This window comes from Macaca mulatta, chromosome 3 (assembly GCF_049350105.2).
Source record: "Macaca mulatta isolate MMU2019108-1 chromosome 3, T2T-MMU8v2.0, whole genome shotgun sequence".
NCBI classification, from domain to species: Eukaryota; Metazoa; Chordata; class Mammalia; order Primates; family Cercopithecidae; genus Macaca; species Macaca mulatta.
In genome coordinates this window covers 3769840-3788491 of record NC_133408.1, presented here as the reverse complement: position 1 = coordinate 3788491, position 18652 = coordinate 3769840, and the positions used below count along the sequence as shown (strand labels likewise).

Below are 18652 nucleotides of genomic sequence, written 5' to 3'. Positions count from 1 at the left end.
AGTAACTAGAAGGTGCTTCAGATGCACTGCCTGCGGATGCCAGTCTGAAAACCAGACCGCATGGAGGCCTGAGGCTGCTGATGAGCCTTTGGGTGCTCTCCACACACAAGATTGCAAACATACATGTCCCAGAATAGCTCTGTTGGGCCCTGTTGGGAGAAGTGGCTGGAGTTCATTCTCTCACCCCCTTACATTGGGGTTTGGGGTTTGGCAGCAGTTCTGCAGAGCTCCGTGTTGGGGGTCATGGATGAGTGGCGCTCTCGGCTCTTAAAGGCAGGCCTCTCTCCTTGCCTTTAAAGAATCCTCCTTCCTCACACCTGGCCTCCTCTGGCTTCAGCTTCTCAGCAGCAAGCACCAGCCTTCCACAGCAACACTATATTTTTATGCTACTTTCGTGTTTGCACTACTATTTTTATTAAATGATGTTAAAAAAAAAAAAAAAAAGTTAGCTGGGTGTGCTGGTGCATGCCTGTGGTCTCAGCCACTTGGGAGGGTGAGGCAGGAGGATCCCCTGAGCCTAGAAGATCGAGACTGCAGTGAGCCATGATTGTACCACTGCACTCCAGCCTAGACAACAGAGCAAGACCCTGTCTAAAAAATAAGAAAGAAATGTTGAGGGTTTCTTACTCATCAGCTGTAGCCTTTGCTGATAAGATGTCCTTGTGTCTCTGCAGTGTGTGATCCAGTCTTGGGTGACAAGTGGGATGGCGAAGGCTCGATGGTGAGTAATCTCATGTGTGTGATTTAAAAACGTGGTGAATGGAGCTATTCCTATCCAGCCAGAAGACAGGCCCACGTCTCTTAAGTGTCTAACTTGGTGGTACTTCTCTGTCCAGGGGTAAAAAGACAAACCTTGTTAGGAAGGAAAAAGGGGACCCACGTGTTTTCTGTAAAGTGCCCGATAGTAGATAAATATTTACGCCTTTGCCGGCCGCACGGCTCTGCCACAGCTGTTTGCATTAGAGCACAGAAGCAGCCACAGGTAAGAGGTGTACAAACAGGATGACCTCTTCTCCTCTCCTCTCCTTTCTTTTTCTTCTTCTTTTTCTTCTCTTTCTTTTCTTATTGAGACAGAGTCTCACTCGGTCACCCAGGCTGGAGTGCAGTGCCACAATCTCAGCTCACTGCAACCTCTGCCTCCTGGGCTCAGGCAATTCTCATGCCTCAGTCTCCCAAATAACTGGAATTACAGGTGTGCACCACCACACCCAGCTAATTTGTGCATTTTTACTAGATACGATTTCACCATGTTGTCCAGGCTGGTCTCGAACTCCTAGCCTCAAGTGATCCACCTGCCTTGGCCTCCCAAAGTGCTAGGATTACAGGCATGAGCCACCATGCCCAGCCATGCATGACTATTTTCTAATAAAATTTCATTTGTGGACACTGAAATTTGAATTTTCTATAATTTTCATGTGTCACAAAATATCATTCTTTTTTTTTGACTTTTTCCCCCTAACCGTTTAAAAATGTAGAAACCAGGCTGGGTGCAGTGGCTCACGCCTGTAATCCCAGCACTTTGGGAGGCCAGGGTGGGTGGCTGACTTGAGCCCAGGAGTTCGAGACCAGCCTGGGCAACATGGGGAAACGCTACCATCTGTAATCAAAATACAAAACAATGAGCTGGGTGTGGGGATACCCACCTATAGTCCCAGCTGCTTGGGAGGCTGAGGTGGGAGGATCACTCGAGCCCAGGAGGTGGAGGCTGCAGTGAGCTGAGATCGCACCACTACACTTACTCCACAGAGCAAGACCCCATCTCAAAAAACAAAGGAAATCTAGAAACCACTGAGCCTGTGAGCTGTATAGTAACAGCAGCAGCTGCAGCCCACAGGCCTGGACATCGGATCAAGTGGATGGAGAACAGATCCACTGTGACCAGTCCAGAAACCTAGAATTTAGAGGCGGAAGGAACCCAAAGGTGATCCTGCCTGTGGGTTTTTAACGCAGCCATTCAGTGCCCAGGCGATTTCAGTATCCGCCTTCTTTGTTGTTGTGTCTAGTGTGTCTGTTTGCTTGCTGTATGTTCACTGAGCATAGCGGGCTTCTTCACTGGCACAGGGCACGCCTGGGCCTGCGCCCTGCCTGCCCCGCTGGGTCAGTGGTTGAAGTCAGGATATCTGTTGTTGGGCCTCTAACCAGGTGGGGCGGGCTGGGCTGCTCAGCGTCTGTCTGTCCACTTTCTCCCATGCTTGTTCTCTGGAAGGTTCCCTGCCCTGCACCCGTCCTGCAGGACCCCGGCTTGCAGCTCTCTGCCTTCCCTTCATGGTGCTCCCTGGCGTGGGCTCTGCCGACCCTCAGCAGACACTCGTGTTTGGATCACGAAGAGTTGGGGCCACTGTCTGGTTCAGTGCAGCGATGGGATCTGGCCCCTTGATTTTGATCACATTCGTTTTCCTGAACGAGAGTGGCCTGAACACGAGCTCCTATCTCAGATGGGTGGTCACCCCGTCTGTCCCGTTTCCGTGAGGTTAAAGGGATGTGCTTGGGCCTCCCTACCCAAAATGGGGCTCTAAAGAGCTTTCCTTCCATTTCCTGGCCCATGGATCTGGGACATCCAGGTGCCACCCACCCATCCTTAGTGCCTCCTAAGCCATGTCTGAAGCAGCGGCCGGTGCGTGACCACCTTGCGTGCTCTGAGCACCCGGTGCAGAGGTGCCTCCTGCGGGGCCTCTGATTTCCAAGGGCGGTTTCCGGGAGCGAAGTGAAGGGATTGGAAACTCAGGTCACTCAGCCAGCAGGGACTGGTGAAGTGTTCCGTAAAGCCTGTGAAATTCTTCCAGAGCTTCACACTGGCTCCAGCTTAAATTTGATCACTAAAGAAAACTCTGTGTTGCCTGGCACGGTGGCTCAGGCCTGTAATCCCAGCACTTTGGGAGGCTGAGGCAGGTGGATCACCTGCGGTCAGGAGTTCGAGACCAGCCTGGCCAACATGGTGAAACCCCATCTCTACTAAAGAAAATACAAAAAAGTTAGCCAGGCGTGGTGGTGGGCGCCTGTAATCCTAGCTACTCGGGAGGCTGAGGCAGGAGAATCACTTGAACCCAGGAGGTGGAGGTTGCAGTGACCCAAGACCACGCCATTGCACTCCAGCCTGGGCAACAAGAGCGAAATTCTGTCTTAAAAAACAAAACAAAAAAATCACGTGTTGAATTGTTTGTTAGACAACTTAGACAAAAACAAGTAGATGAAGGGTGCATTGACTCAGCCAGGAAGAGCTGGCGGGTTGGGCTCCCAGTCGCAGATGGGCATGGCCAGCACCCCTCAGCCCTCCCCAGATGACCAGGGCCGCTCCATCCACCTGTCAGGTTTCCCTTTTCTCGTCTCCCTCCTCCCTCCCTCCCTCTCTCCTTTACCTCCTCCTCCCAGACCCTCTGCAGGGACCCACTGTGCGGCCTGAGTCCTCCCTCGGCCCCTTGGAGCACTTAGGGTTGCCCGCGCTAGTGTGCCTCAGCCACGTGCTGCCCCTGTGGTGGGAACAGCTTGTCTCTACAGTCAGTTGGCCTGGCCCCTGAGCCTGGACTTCAGGGGGCTTTTTAGGGAGCACTCTGTGGTGGGCTTCCCTCCGCGCCCCTGTCATGCTTCCCTCCCAGTGACTCAGCCTCTCCCCCGTCTCGTTTGTTCGCCAGTATGTCCCGGAGGACCTCCTTCCCGTCTACAAAGAAAAAGTGGTGCCGGTTGCAGACATTATCACGCCCAACCAGTTTGAGGCCGAGTAAGTCATTTTATTTTATTTTATTTTATTTTACTTCATTTTTCAAGACGGATCTCACTCTTGTTGCCCAAGCAGGAGTGCAGTGGCACAATCTCAGCTCACTGCAACTGCTGTCTCCAGGGTTCAGGCGATTCTCCTGCCTCAGCCTCCCAAGTAGCTGGATACAGGCGTGAGCCACCACGCCCGGCTAATTTTTGTATTTTTAGTAGAGATGGGGTTTCATCATGTTGGCCAGGCTGGTCTTGAACTCCTAACTTCAGGTGATCCACCCACCTCAGCCTTCCAAAGTGCTGAGATTGCAGGCGTGAACCAGGGTTCCCAGCAGAGTAAGTCATTTTAAATGGCAAATGCTACCAGTCTTTCCCCAGGGAGAGCTGCAGAGAACGTGCCAGAAGGGTCTCCATTCTGCCCTCGGGCTGCCTGTTCTGCTTACAAAGGGGTCCTCAGGAAGGTCCTGCCGCGGGGCGAGTGCCCCTTGATACTAGAGCAGGATGTGGTGGGGGTGCCTGGGTTGGAGAAGTCCCTGCCTGCCGGGTCCCAGGCTCACACCTTCCCTTTGGTGGCGGCAGCCATGGGCGATGGGGAAAGTTCTCCTGCCCCTGTGCCTTCCTGAGCGGCAGGGCCCCTGGGACAGGAAGGGGAGGGGTGACTTGGGGAGCTGTGGGCTTGCCTGGGCCACCACGGCGGAGGGAGGGTGGGGGCAGCACAGGCGGCCAGGTCACCTGCCACCCTGTGAGGGGAAGAGGAGTGTGTTGGGTCTGCCTGTCTGATACTGAGTTTGAAAAGGTCTTTCTCTGGGTGCATGGCCCCCCAGCTGAAGAATCAGACGCCAAGGGGAAGCCGCCCCAGTGCCATTAAGAGTGGAGCTGTAGGCCGGGCGCGGTGGCTCAAGCCTGTAGTCCCAGCACTTTGGGAGGCCGAGACGGGCGGATCACGAGGTCAGGAGATCGAGACCATCCTGGCTAACACGGTGAAACCCCGTCTCTACTAAAAAATACAAAAAAACTAGCCGGGCGAGGTGGCGGGCGCCTGTAGTCCCAGCTACTCGGGAGGCTGAGGCAGGAGAATGGTGTGAACCCGGGAGGCGGAGCTTGCAGTGAGCCGAGATCTGGCCACTGCACTCCAGCCTGGGTGACAGATCAAGACTCCGTCTCAAAAAAAAAAAAAAGAGTGGAGCTGCCTGTTGAGGAGGCTGGTGCCTGTCATAGCTTAGCTCTACCTGGCCCTGAGCCACGTTCCGAGTCCCCCATTCACGCAGGGGTGGGTGGCGCCTGGACTCTTGGAGGCCTGGGATTCCTGACCTGGGCCTGTCCAGACTCGGCGGTGGCATCTCACTCGAGGCCCCTGAGCCATGGGCAGCCCCTGCGTGCATTAATCGTTAGCGGCAGCTGGGCGCGGTGGCTCAAGCCTGTAATCCCAGCACTTTGGGAGGCCGAGACGGGCGGATCACGAGGTCAGGAGATCGAGACCATCCTGGCTAACACGGTGAAACCCCGTCTCTACTAAAAAAAAATACAAGAAAATTAGCCGGGCGAGGTGGCGGGCGCCTGTAGTCCCAGCTACTCGGGAGGCTGAGGCAGGAGAATGGCATGAACCGGGGGGGCGGAGCTTGCAGTGAGCCGAGATCGCGCCACTACACTCCAGCCTGGGGCACAGAGCAAGACTCTGTCTCAAAAAAAAAAAAAAAAATCGTTAGCGGCTCTATGACTTTGTACGGACGTCAGTCACCCATGCTGAGACCCTGCGCTATGGCATGGCCTTAAGTGGGGGCCGCGGCTGCTGTCCATCACCTTGGTTATGTATAAACAGCAACCATGATTGGGCCTTGCCTGACTCCTGTCATATGAGTGTCCCCTTTAGAAGCAAACCGCACATGTTGCAGAGGCCCCGGCCCACGGTGGCCAGTGGACGAAGAGTAGCTGCCTGTGGGGATGAGGCTTTCCAGAGCCGCTGTAGTTTGGGGAATGTCAACACACAACCTGGAGAGGAGAGGCTCACCTGCCCCGCCTGTCTTCCAGGTTACTGAGTGGCCGGAAGATCCACAGCCAGGAGGAAGCCTTGGCGGTAAGGAGGCCCTCTGGGGCCTGTGCGGGGCAGATGTGCCACTCAACGGTGGGAATGGGAGACGGGCTGCCTGAGTGGCACCATTGCGTCATTTGTCCCCAGCAGTGACTGAACCGTCTGTACCAGTCATGGGCCTCCAGAGACCAGCAGATATGTGCGCGTGTGTGCGTGTGTGCATGTGCGTGTGTGTGCGTGCGTGCATGTGTGTGCACGTGTGCGTGCGAGTGTGTGTATGTGTGCGCGCATGTGTGTGCATGTATGGGTGTGTGCGTGTGTGCGCGTGTGTGTGCATATGTGCCTGTGTGTGTGAAGAGATGTTGCAAGGCGGTGGCTTGAGCTGTTTGGAGGCTCCTGGGCATGTTTGGAATTTGCAGGGCAGGCTGGAGGCTCGACACAGGAGCAGATGCAGCCGCCCAAGGGGCAGTTTCTTCAAAGTCCTTTTTCTCTGGGACTTGGGGCCATGGGTGTCATGCTAGCATTGAGCCTTGGTTGAGTCATCTTAGTCTGCTGGGGCTGCTGTGACAAAATGCCTGAGACTGGATGATTTATGAAAAATGGAACTTTTGGCCGGATGCAGTGGCCCAACACCTGTAATCCCAGCACTTTGGAAGACTGAGGCGGGCAAATCACCTGAGGTCAGGAGTTGGAGACCAGCCTGGCCAACATGGTAAAACCCCACCTCTACTAAAAATACAAAAATTAGCCGGGCGTGGTGGTGCACGCCTATAATCCCGGCTACTTGGGAGGCTGAGGCTGGAGAATCGCTGGAAACTAGGAGGTGGAGGTTGCAGTGAGTTGAGATTGGAGATCGCACCACCGCACTCCAGCCTGGGCGACAGAGTGAGTGAGACTCCGTCTCAAAAAAAACGAAACAAACAAACAAACAAAACAGAACTTTTTTGCCCACAGTTCTGGAGGCTGGGAAGTCTAAGGCCACGGCGCCGGCAGGCTCAGGGTCTGGCGGGAGCTGCTTTGCAGCCCCGACTGCGCCTTGTTGCTGCATCCTCATGTGTGGATGGCAGGGGGCTCGAGGACCCCATGCTGCTTCCTCCAGCCCTTTCATCAGGCACAGAGAAAGGGGAGCCCTTGTGACTTAATCACGCCCCAGAGGACCCCCTCGGAATACTGCCACATGGGTGCGATGTTTCAACATGCATTTTAGAGCGGATGCTGTCCGACTGCAGCAGGAGTCTCCGTGCTTGGGGCTGCGTTCCCGAGCAGCCTGACCCTACCCTGAGTTTTGTCTTCACAGCCCAGGGGCCTGGTCCTGGCAATGGGCCCCTGCAGCGGCCACTCCTCCCACTCGGGGGCCTTTCGCTGACCTGGTCCTGGGCCCTGGGGCTACAGAGTCAGCTGGCCCTGGGGCAGGGTCCAGATTCTGCTATGGTCGTGTGCTGGGTGGCGATGCAGCACGTGTGTGTGTGTGTGCATGGACGTGTGTGTGTACAGCACGTGTGTGTGCATGAATGTGTGTGTGCGCGTGTGCACGTGCGTGTGTGTGAAGCACGTGTGTGTGCACGCGTGCTGCCTGCTCTGAGGCAGCCGTGCAGTGGAGACAGTTTCCACAAGAGTTACAGAAAAACCAACGCACAAAGGGGTCAGCTCCTCCCCCCTACAGGACAGGCACGCGTCTGTCCACTTACCTGTCCAGCCCCCAAGGAGGAGGCCCTCACCAGTCACCTGCGTGGACCCACACAGTTTGGGCTGACAGTTTGGGGAGGATGGTGGCTGACCAGGTGGCTGTCTCCCCTCTGGGAGTGGCACTATTGAGAATGGGCTCTGGGGGAGTGGGGTGTGATGGGCCCCAGGGGAGTGAGGTATGAGGGGCCCCAGAGGAGTGGCGTGTGGTGGGCCCCAGAGGAGTGGCGTGTGGCGGGCCCTGGGGGAGTGGCGTGTGACTGGCGTGGCTGACGCTCCCCATGCCGCTGCCAGGTGATGGACATGCTGCACTCTATGGGCCCTGACACCGTGGTCATCACCAGCTCCGACCTGCCCTCCCCGCAGGGCAGCGACTACCTGATTGTCCTGGGGAGCCAGAGGAGGAGTAAGTGCCCCCCTTATGCACCGCGGCCTCCTCTGCTCTTCCCAGAGGAAGGCGTCCTTTGGGGCTGCAAGAATGTTTTGGGTTCAATAGCATGAAAATTATGCCTTACCCAGCACTGGGATGACACCCCCATTTTACAGGCTCTTGGAGGTCGATGGGATTTGCAAGACCGCACGGGTCCTGATGAATGGCCTGGCTGGAACCCGCTTCCACGGGCCCAGCATCATAGGCCTCCCTCGAAGCTGGGCCGAGTCCCTGAGTTCACTGGGAGGACGCGTCCGCCCAGCTGTGCTGATTCTTTACACAGATACCACCAGGTTGATTTTCTCTGAACAGTGTGAAAATGACACACAAGGCTGGGGCCATGCCCTAAGCTAGTGGCCACGAGTTCACACCCGTGGCCCCGAGAGAACAGTTGTGGCCTCCTCGCCGCTCTCTCTCTGTTTGGACTTGGGAGCCTTGTGGGCACACACATAGGCACAACTGCACATACACACAGGCACGCACACACACATGTGGACATGGATACACGCACACATACATGTGGACACACAGGCACACGCACACATGTGGGCACACACACATACACGCACATGGACACATGCACACATATACACGGACACATGCATACACGTGGGCACACACGTACACGCGGGCACACGCACACACGCGCGGACACACACACACTTGGATGTGTGCAGACGTCTCCTAGTTCTTCACGCCGTTGTTACTCTCGGGAGCTGCACAGCGACCCCCGAGACCAGCCTGGTTGTGGCTCTCTGAGGCTGCAGTCTTTCCCTTGCGGTGGTGGTGGGGTCCCCATGCAGGCCCAGAGCCCCTGCAACCTGAGCGGGGCCACCGTGTGCTCTGCCCCATGACCCTCCCTGCCACTGTGCCCGGGAGGACCAGGGATGGGGAGGCTGGCCCTGGCAGAGGAGCGGCAGATCTCAGTGACCTTGCCCATCTTCTCCCCCTAGGGAATCCCGCTGGCTCCATGGTGATGGAACGCATCCGGATGGACATTCGCAAGGTGGACGCTGTCTTTGTGGGCACTGGGGACCTGTTTGCTGCCATGCTCCTGGCGTGGACACACAAGCACCCCAATAACCTCAAGGTCAGCCACACCACCGCTCCCCTCCTCGCCCACTCCCACGGCACCTCGTGGAGAGCAGGGTATGAGAGTCCTACTGGGGGGGTCCCTGCTGAGCTGACAGGGCCTGGCCCTGAGTGCCGGCCCCAGTTGCAGGGGCAGGGCAGTAGCTGGGCCGTGGGCTCCGGAGTTGCACCTGTCACCCTCAGATCGCTTCCCATCTCCCCTTATTTGGGACCTAGGGATGATCAGAGTCGGGGGGGGGGCTCAGGTGAGAGATGCGTCAGAACAGACCCACGGGGGTCCCACCTGAATTCAGATGCCGTCTGCCCGGCGTTGACGCAGGGCTGTGGGGTGCATGGAGCTGTTGTGTCCTGGTGACCTGGGGGCTGCTGCGGAGGAGTGGCACCCGCAGCGTTTCCCACAGTGTGACCACAGCAGTGACCTGAGGGACTGAAAGGCCAGAGCCGCCCATCGGGGACAGTAGGCGGGAGGCTGAGGACAGGGTCCAAGCAGGTGTGGTCAGTAGGCGGGAGGCTGAGGACAGGGTCCAGGCAAGTGTGGAGAGCTCTTTCCCAGCATTGTCGGGGTGTCTGCCTGCTTTACAAGTTTGCGGAGATCAGGCGTCTTTGCTTAGACATTGGGCGGAGTGGGTCTGCTGGTCGACTGGCATGGCAGGTTGGGATGTGGGATCTCGTGAGCCTTTCTTGTGTGTCCCGTGGTTAAGCACACAGCTCAGTGGGGACAGAGGAGTTTCGCTGCAACTGTGGCGCTCAGATTCGTGACCTCCTGTGCTGCGTGCAGCAAAGTTGCATTGTGGCCTTGGCGGGTGGTTTTGTCAGCCGAGTCCTCAGACCCTTGGAGTGTGTCTTCCTACAACACTGTCCAGACCCCTGCTGTGCTCTGAGATGGTCCCCAGCCCCTGGGCTCAGCCCCCTAAACTCCCCTGGGTGCTCCCTGCTGCATCTGCAGTGGGTTTAGGTAGGAGGGAGGGGCCTGCCATCCCTTTGAAATGTGGGGCAGGGCGGGGATGCCATGGGAGTGGCAGGAGGAAGACAGGACGCCTCTGTCACCGTTGGGTGCGCCGGGGAAGGAAGAGTTCAGAGGTCAGGACCTGCAGGTGGCTCTCCCTGTCCTGTCTTTGCCGGGCCCCTCAAGGGGCCATGTGTCCCCCAGGGTGCACCTCCTCCCGAACAAGTCAGTTTCAGCTGAGTGTGCTGGTGTGTAAAATGGAAGAGGTGGACTGAGGCCCTTCGCCTCCCATGGGACTAGCCCTCTGCACACCCCGAGCTGGAATGCACAGTCCCCTCATTCTGTCCCTTCTGGCCCCTCAAAGGCAATTAAACAGGGCCATTAAGTAGGCCTGCCGTGTTTAATTGGTGGTGCAGAGCAGCGGAAACGTGCCAGCTGGTGCCCCGAGGAGGCCTCGCTGCTGGGCCACCCAAGGTCACATTCTGGGTTTGGCCAGCCCAGGCTTGTGGAGTCGGGGAGCGAGTTCGCCGTGCTTCCCCAGCACCTTTGATTCTGAGGCATCACCGAGTGATGACTGGCCAGGCTTTCGGCAGGAGCGCTTCCCCCTGCAGACTCGTTATAAGGAGTTAATTCGGCCGGGCGCAGTGGCTCAAGCCCGTAATCCCAGCACTTTGGGAGGCTGAGATGGGCGGATCACGAGTTCAGGAGATCGAGACCATCCTGGCTAACACGGTGAAACCCCGTCTCTACTAAAATACAAAAAAAACTAGCCGGGCGAGGTGGCGGGCGCCTGTAGTCCCAGCTACTCCGGAGGCTGAGGCAGGAGAATGGCGTGAACCCGGGAGGCGGGGCTTGCAGTGAGCTGAGATCCGGCCACTGCACTCCAGCCTGGGCAACAGAGCCAGACTCCGTCTCAAAAAAAAAAAAAAAAAAAGGAGTTAATTCTGGGCACTCTTACCAAGCTCCTGCTGCCTGCCAGGTTCTATGCAGGTCACGAGGTTGTCCCTTCTGTGAGCCATCTCTTGTCCAGAGCTGGTGACTGGGACCAGGCATCCGCTCAGCCCTCCAGGCTCTCCGTGGTGGACAGTCCGTGGCCTGTCCTCCAGGACTCAGCACGTGTGCTGGCAGAGCTGGCTCCCCGGTGGCTCGGAGAGCAGGACGGCCTTTGTGTTCACTGGAAATCCCCTCCCGGCAGCAATGGGCACGTCGGGTGTCGTGTGTGGGCTGGGGCACAGCAAGTCTCTCCTCCCTGCAGGTGGCCTGTGAGAAGACCGTGTCTGCCTTGCACCACGTTCTGCAGAGGACCATCCAGTGTGCAAAAGGTACGGTGGCCAGGCTGCGTGGGCTGCATGGGCTCCTGGGTCCTGAAGTGGGTGGGAGAGAAGAGCCGGCATGTGCTGGTTTCGAAGGTGTGACCAGTGTCTCCTGCTGGTGTTGCCTTTGAGAGTGGGGGCAGCAGGCAGCAGTGGGAGCCCCTTTGAGATGGGAACTCTGCCTGCCCCGCAGCCCAGGCCGGGGAAGGAGTGAAGCCCAGCCCCATGCAGCTGGAGCTGCGGATGGTGCAGAGCAAAAGGGATATCGAGGACCCGGAGATCGTCGTCCAGGCCACGGTGCTGTGAGGGCCGCGCCACTCACCCGTGACGCGCAGCGCGTTGGTGTCTCCATGTTTGTCCCTGTGAAAACATGTAACGTCTGCCTTAGAGCCATGACCGAAACTTGATATTTTTTTCTTTCATGAGTGTCCGGCATCTGCTGGTCTTCATTGTGAAATGTGCCAGTCGTGCTTTGTGAAAATAACAAAGCGGTCACAGAAATTTGTGATCTGAAAACCCAGCTCTCTTCCCCACAAGGCTCCTGGGCCTCCAGGAAGACAGGCCCCTGTTTGCCAACTCAGAGGCGTTCCATGTGGGAGGGTGAGTGGGTGAGGCCGAGCCTGCTGTGCCTGGAGCCTCGAGTGGGCCCTGGCTGCCGCTACCACACAGGGGCCATGTTGTGCGTGGACTGGGCCTGGGTGGCCTCTGTCTTTGCATCTCTGAGAAGGAGTTGGGTGGTAACTGTTGGGGTCAGAAAGAATTCTGCCAGATATCTTGACTGTCATTCTGATCATAGCCTCTTTGTTCTTGCACTTGAACTTTTGTTTCTTACTTTGCTGCTCATGTAGTCCCTGGGGATTTCAGATCTTAGGCTGTTGTTTCACCGTATGGAAGGGTTGATGTGAGCTTGCTCGAACGCACACAGGGCAGCAACAGGGACTTTCCCAGGCCCCAGCACATTCAAGTCGGTCCGCAGACCTCTCAGGTATCTGCAGGACCTCCTGTAGCCCATGGCCGTCTTCCAGGAATCTGCTGCACGACGTGAGGAAGATGCTAATGCAGTAAGGTCCGTGCTGGGCCGAGAGCAGCTTTGAAGCTCCAGAGAGCCACCCCGTCAGGTTTCTTGTGGAAGCTCCAGTCATCCGTGCTGCAGCAGGCTGAGCACTGCACGTTTGCCACGTGCTGCCCGTGACAGCACATCAAGCCACAGTGTTTGTAGACAGGACAGAGGGGTGCCTGCCCCCTGCCTCTGCTGGCACGGCAGTTCCCAGGCCCTTGGGCAGGCTGGGGTGGCAGCAGAGGCCACAGCACCAGCTCTGACAAGTCCTGTCATCCTCTGCTTAGCAGTGACCTCCCTGGCCCCACTTTGCCCAGAGTTTGGGGTCCCTCCAGGTATAGCTATAGGCAGCAGTGCCTATCTCTGGCCTGCCTTGATTTCAACCACACCCCTGTAGCCCTGCACCCCACCTCTGGGTCATGCAGAGGTTTGTGTCTCCAAGGAAGCCACAGCTGGAGAGAAATAGGGAGATGCAGGAAGTGGGGGCCCATGGGGCCCCTAGGAAGCAGACTCTCCAAGGGGTACACCCACCCCACTACCTTCCCCACAGACGGGCCCCTCCCAAGGCCCACACCCTCCTGTGAGACCATTCCAGTGTCTTCTAGAAAGACTCGCTTGCCAGGAGTGCATTCTTTGTTGAAAAATGCCCTAAGGCGAAAAGATGCAGGTTTATATGGAACCCCCCACCCCCGTCCCCACTCTTCCCCACTCTGTTCGTTCTGAATGTCTTCATGAGTGTGTGTCAGAGCGCCCGGCTCCCTCACCTCAACCAGTGAGTCAGACACAGGTTTCCCAGCCATGTTTCCTGGCTTCGAGGACACGGGTGGCAGGCCCCTTGCTGCCCAGGGCCACTGGTCCCTGCAGGGCGCTGCCTCACCAGCAGGAAGGAGGAAGGCTGTGGCCAGAGCGTGGCGGGGAGGCGGCCTCCCGCTGTGTGAGTGCAGGGGTCCGCCAGAGCCACCTGGGCCTCCGTAGGGCCTTCAGCTGGAAATACCCTCACTGCCAAGTGGAGACCGCGGCGTGTGCCACATTGCCAGCCCCCAGGAAAGCGTTTCTTTTTCTTTTCTTTTTTTTTAAAACACCAAGAGCACATATAGCACGGGGGAGAGAACCTGAATGCCTCTTCTGTGAGCTGGTGAAAGCCCAGCGTGAGAACGCGGTGTCAGGCCCCTTCTGCCCGTGCAGTGGGTGTTACGGGCGGTGTGCCCTGGCGAGCAAGCTTTGATTCTTGGTTCTTTGAAGCTCGTTTCAGAGGCTGAGTCCCCACATCAGCTTTAGTTCTTGGGCTTCCCTATATTAAGCAAGAATTAGGAGAATGGCTGTCCCCGCAGGCGCCTCCTGTAAATCCTGAGCTCTCTGGCACAATCCGAAACTTCTGTTTTCTTTGGCTGTGTCGGCCGAGCCAGGAGAGGCCTGGGCTGTGACTAAGGAGAAAGACATCAGGGGTTTCTGAGAGTAGACGGTGGCTTTGTGGGTGCAGGGCTTTTGTGGAAGTTGTCAGCCTCTATGGGAAGTGTCCGGCATCCCCTCCCCAGACTGCCTGCTGTCACCACAGAGCTACTGGAGCCTGCCTTGCCCACGGGCCATTTCCACCCGGGCATGTTCGTCTCTCACGACTTGGGCAGAGGCCCCCGGTGGTCCTGAGTTTCAGTTTCTCGTCCAGGAAGGTAACCATGGGCATTGGCAGTGGGTTTCCATATGGCTTGGATCCAAATTAGAGTTGATCTTTGTTTTCACTTTCCATAGTTAATAACATGCAAAATAATGAAAAGAATTTACTTTAAGGGGAGAGCTGTATTGGTCCAACATTGCCTGCTTATTGTCAGGGTACAGAATTTTAATACTTTCTTAATCCAGTTTTTCAAACTTCTCCTTGTAGACCATAAGGATGAATTCCACGTTAGGATCCTTTTTAAAATCTATTTTAAATGGTTGTCTGGTCCTGCCGAGGTTATTATCTGCATCTGCTATTTTTTCAATACACGTAAACAGGTACAGTGTGATGCTTCGTTTCATGTCCTGTTCTTAAGCTCGTTAGAGCCAGTTTTGAAACGTTTGGTCTTACGTGGACGGAGGCCGGCTTGGCTTAGCCGTGCTGATGAGTAGGTGAGGGACGTCTCCATCTTGAGGTCACCAGGCAAGAGAGTTGCCTGCACCAGGTGGGAGGCCAAGCCCCTGGGGTAACAGTCCCCACCGCCACCCGAGGTAAGAAAATAAAAACGAGGTGGTTGTGCTCAGGCCTCTGTCATGCCTGGTGTCAGAGAAGGCAGAGCCCGCAGTAGGGTGCAGGGTGCAAGGCCCTGGGAGGGCGCCGGCCAGGGAAGGTGGTATAGATGGCCCTCAGATTGCTGGGCCCCGAGCAGCTCCCCGCCCTGCCCATCCACCTGCCCTGGCTCCAGCCTCGTTCTCTCTTTAGTTTAACTGTGTGAAAAGAGGAGGTTGAGAGTGTTCTGGTGACTGGAGCTCTTCTCCTTGTCTTTCCTGCCTTCCGATGGGGCCACCTGTGTCGGGGCAGCAGGGTCCATGTTTATGCAGATCGGAGGTGCCCCTACCGTGTGGCCGCACCGTACTGTGCTGCCCGGGTAGCCAGGAATCTCTCCGTCTCTCCCCTGCTGCCCGCCTGGTCTCATGGGCCTCCTTCACACACCGCTCCCTGTGGATTGCCTGCCTGGGCCCAGAGCAGGGGAACTGGAGTTTGTGAGTGAGCAGAGCATGTTATGTGCAGACAGGGAAACGAGAACTTTGAACCTGGCTTTCTGAGTCCAGGGGAGAGCTGTGTGGCCCCCGACACCACTCTGCCGCCAGAGGGATGTGCCTGCTGAGCCTTTTCCTTCCACAGCGCCTCTGGCTGCCGGGCCAGCGGCTTCCACTGAGACTCCCTGGAGAGCCGTTCCCATGTCCATCCACCGAGCACTCAGACGGATGCTGATGACCAGGCCGAGGGGGAGCCCAGAAGGACCCCAGGCCCTGGATAGGGTGGCTCTGGGAGGCCAGGTTCACTGCCCGGAAGTCTGTCAGCCCTAAGCCAGGGAAGACTGGAGCTTGGCCTGGTGGGTCTGGGTGGACGCCGCTCCCCCTCCGGACTCCCTGCACAGGGAAGGAGGCCTGAGCCTCTGTGGCCCTGTAGCCGTGGGCAGAGCTGGGCCTGTCCTGTGTTCCTGCCTGGCAGGTGCAGGTGCTGGCCGTCTCAGGCGGAAGGAGGTGGGAATCTTGGATTTTTTTTTTTTTTTTTTTTTTGAGATGGAGTCTTGCTCTAACACCCAGGCTGAAGTACAATGGTGCGATCTCGGCTCACTGCAACCTCCGCTTCCCGGGTTCAAGTGATTCTCCTGCCCCAGCCTTGCGAGTAGCTGGGATTACAGGCGTACGCCACCACGCTTAACTGATTTTTGTATTTTTAGTAGAGACGGGGTTTCACCATGTTGGCCAAGCTGGTCTCGAACTCCTGACCTCAGGTGATCCACCCAACTCGGCCTCCCAAAGTGCTGGGATTACAGGCGTGAGCCACCGCACCCGGCAGAATCTTGGAATTTTTATAGACAGCACCTCAGTTTCTGACTCCAGCTGCATACTTCCTGCCTCTACCAGCAGGGGTTGCCACCAGGCCAGAGCCAGGGCCGGGTCCCTGCGTCCATCCCCCCGGTAGGATGGACATGAGCCATCCTTCTAGGGGACTTTTTCCAGTGTGCGACTCCTCTCTGTTAGGTGGGAGGAGCCGGTGTGTGTGGCCTGTGCCATGCTCAGCAATGCGTGGCTGGGCTCTGTGTGTGTCCCCTGTTCCTGCAGGGCCCAGCAGGCATCGTAGCGTGGCAGCTGTGTCCAAGCCACTGCCCGGGCATCCCACGACCCGCCAGGGTGCACGGTCACTCCCGCTGGGGGCTTTCTGTCGCATGTATGTCTCCTGTCGACTCTGCACTTCGTTCTCAGAGCAGAATGTTTCCTGTTCTCAGTGCGTGAAGACACTGGTTTTCGATCTGCGTCTAAAACCACTTTCCTGCCTTTCATTGTAACACAGTGTGTTCATTTGTTTAAAACAGAGTTTAATTAGTAATTTAGATCTGACTGGTCAATATCTTAAAACTTTATATTAATAAAAAGTTCTTCCTGGAATTTTTCTTTCAATTCTGGCAGAATAAACAGGTGTTTTTAAGTTTTCCCACCGTTTGAGCCAAGCAGGACCCTGTCCCCAAGCAAGAGATGTCCCATCCATCCCTGACCCCCTGCCTGGGACAAGCCTTGTTGGGGGCCCCCAGCTTCAGGGCTGTGGTGGGAACAGCACCCGCAAATGCCAGCCTCTCCTTTCTTCCCATCCACCAGTTCACTACAAGGCCATTTCTGGTCTTTATGCAACAGGAAGCCCATTTCTGGTGGGATGTGCCTTCCAGTGCCACAGGGCCACTGACCCCACGCATCTCTGTCCTGTCCATCAGTGCTGGGATGGACAGCAAGGGCGAGCCCAGTGTCTGGCAGATAGGTGGGTGGGAACGGAGAGGGGAGAATGCCATCCTAAGCCTGTGTTTGGGGAGCCCCCACACGGCCTGGGTACTGCCTGGGAAACCTGTCCTAAGTAAAACATGGGCCTCGCCTCGCCCACCGGCCTGCGAAGCCAGCGTCTCCGTGAAGGTGGATGAAAGCACCTTTGTCCTCATTTTGAGCTGCAAGCTGGGTCAGCGGCTTCTGAAGCCCTCAAGTGACTTTCTTTTTTTTTTCTTTTTTGAGACGGAGTCTCGCTCTGTCGCCCAGGCTGGAGTGCAGTGGCGCAATCTTGGCTCCCTGCAAGCTCTGCCTCCCGGGTTCACACCATTCTCCTGCCTCAGCCTCCCGAGTAGCTGGGACTACAGGCGCCCGTCACCACACCCGGCTAATTTTTTGTATTTTTAATAGAGATGGGGTTTCACCGTGTTAGCCAGGATGTCTGGATCTCCTGACCTCGTGATCCGCCCGTCTCGGCTTCCCAAAGTGTTGGGATTACAGGCGTGAGCCACCGTGCCCGGCTGCCCTCAAGTGACTCTCTAACCCAAGACCCAGCCCCTAGCAGGAGGAAGGTGGGTGCAGGGCTGGTGGGACAAAAAGAGGCCTCAGCAGGCCTGACAGGCCCTTCCAGTGCGTCCCAAAGCGTGTCAAGCAGCTAGGAGGACCTGTGTCAAGCTCAAGCCATCGTAGGTCCCCATGAGGTATCTGAAGCCCCTTCTTGGTGACGGGAGGCGGAGGTGCTGACATTCTGGGGAATGGACCTGAGTCCTCGGCTGGCTCCGCACAGGCCCCTGAAGGGGGTGAGGTGTGTGGTGACCTTCTGGATGCCTGTAACTTCATGGCTGCATCATTCCTGATTCAGAACTTTAGCCGGAGCTTCATCTAGTGATTGCAGAACCGGACCAACGGGAGGACTGTGGCGTGGCCTGGCCCCTCCCTGGAATGGAGCTCAGCTCTTCGGAGGTGTCAGCACCTGTCGCCTCCGTGGTCCCCCTGCCGAGGGAGTGCGGCCCCCGCAAGGTTCGGGGTGACTTTGTTTGCCGGAGTGGCCGGCCCTGCGTGTGTCCTGCGGATGTTTGTGAGCCTTGATTCCCACAGCACTGTGTAGGCTGTGTCTGTTTCGTGCTGGTCGTGTTGAGGCGTGATGGTTCCCCCCCATCCCAGGAGCTCCCTACCTGTGATTGGCTGAACACCCAGTACCCCGCCAGCCACGCTAGGGGTTGCTGCTGGAAATGGGGGCAGCTGACTCCCTAGAAACCTCCCTGTTGGAGGAAAGAGCATGCCTTGCCCCTGCCTGCCGGGCCCAGGCCCCCTCTCGTCCTGTGCTCTGTTCTCTGCCTGGGGGGGCTAGCCTGGGTGTCCCGGCATGGGCTTCCTGCAGGACTTCCCAGGTCAGAGCCCTCGGGGATAGGAGGCAGGGGCTCCCTTCCCTGCCCTCCCTGCGCGATTCTGAGGTCCAGCTCCGGGTGTTGGCCAAGGGTGTCTGCTCCTCCTGGGTTCCACCTGGCTCCTTCACACCTGGGTGGTGACATTGCAGGGCCTCTGGCTTGGCCGATCTCGTGTTCCCCTGACTCATGTGCACCTGTGCAATAAACCCGCAAACTAATATCCAGCAATGCCAGGCTGGTTGCTGTGTCCCAAGAACAAGGAGAAGGCGGAACCGGGGGCTGCAGAACCAGCCCCTCTCCACGAGGCTCCCCTCTGGACGCCCCTCCCTGTGGAGGACACCAGGAGCCACAGACCCCAGACCACAGAGCATGCAGGGGAGGGCACAGGGCGGCTGGGGCAGGGTGTCTGCTGCCTCGTTTACGGGATTTGCTCCTTGTCTGGCACACTGCTGCCTGCACTGCTCCCGTCCCCTGTGGTGGCTACTCTGGGTCTACAGGCCTAATCCTGCTTGGCATGAAAGTGTCCTAAGGCTACT

The 18652-nt window shown here is 57.2% G+C and overlaps 1 protein-coding gene and 1 pseudogene across 8 annotated transcripts in view; both read left to right on the top strand.

The window, feature by feature from the left end:
- Positions 1-16365, top strand: part of PDXK (pyridoxal kinase) — a 47479-nt gene extending 31114 nt beyond the window's left edge. For 5 of the 7 annotated variants that reach the window (XM_077995634.1, XM_077995632.1, XM_077995633.1 and 2 more), the window contains 7 exons: positions 675-721; positions 3630-3715; positions 5734-5779; positions 7712-7823; positions 8801-8937; positions 11141-11207; positions 11392-16365. In XM_077995634.1, the coding sequence (XP_077851760.1) occupies positions 675-721; positions 3630-3715; positions 5734-5779; positions 7712-7823; positions 8801-8937; positions 11141-11207; positions 11392-11504 (608 nt within the window). In that variant the 3' untranslated portion in view covers positions 11505-16365. Of the gene's footprint in view, positions 1-674; positions 722-3629; positions 3716-5733; positions 5780-7711; positions 7858-8774; positions 8938-11140; positions 11208-11391 lie in introns of all 7 variants that reach the window. The other 2 variants (XR_013414814.1, XM_077995631.1) reach the window with 2 other exon arrangements.
- On the top strand, positions 16312-18344 carry LOC106997225 (uncharacterized; annotated as a pseudogene). The gene is made up of 2 exons (XR_001443363.3): positions 16312-16921; positions 17237-18344. The product of XR_001443363.3 is annotated as an uncharacterized LOC106997225 (transcript).
- The last annotated feature ends 308 nt before the right edge of the window (positions 18345-18652 follow it).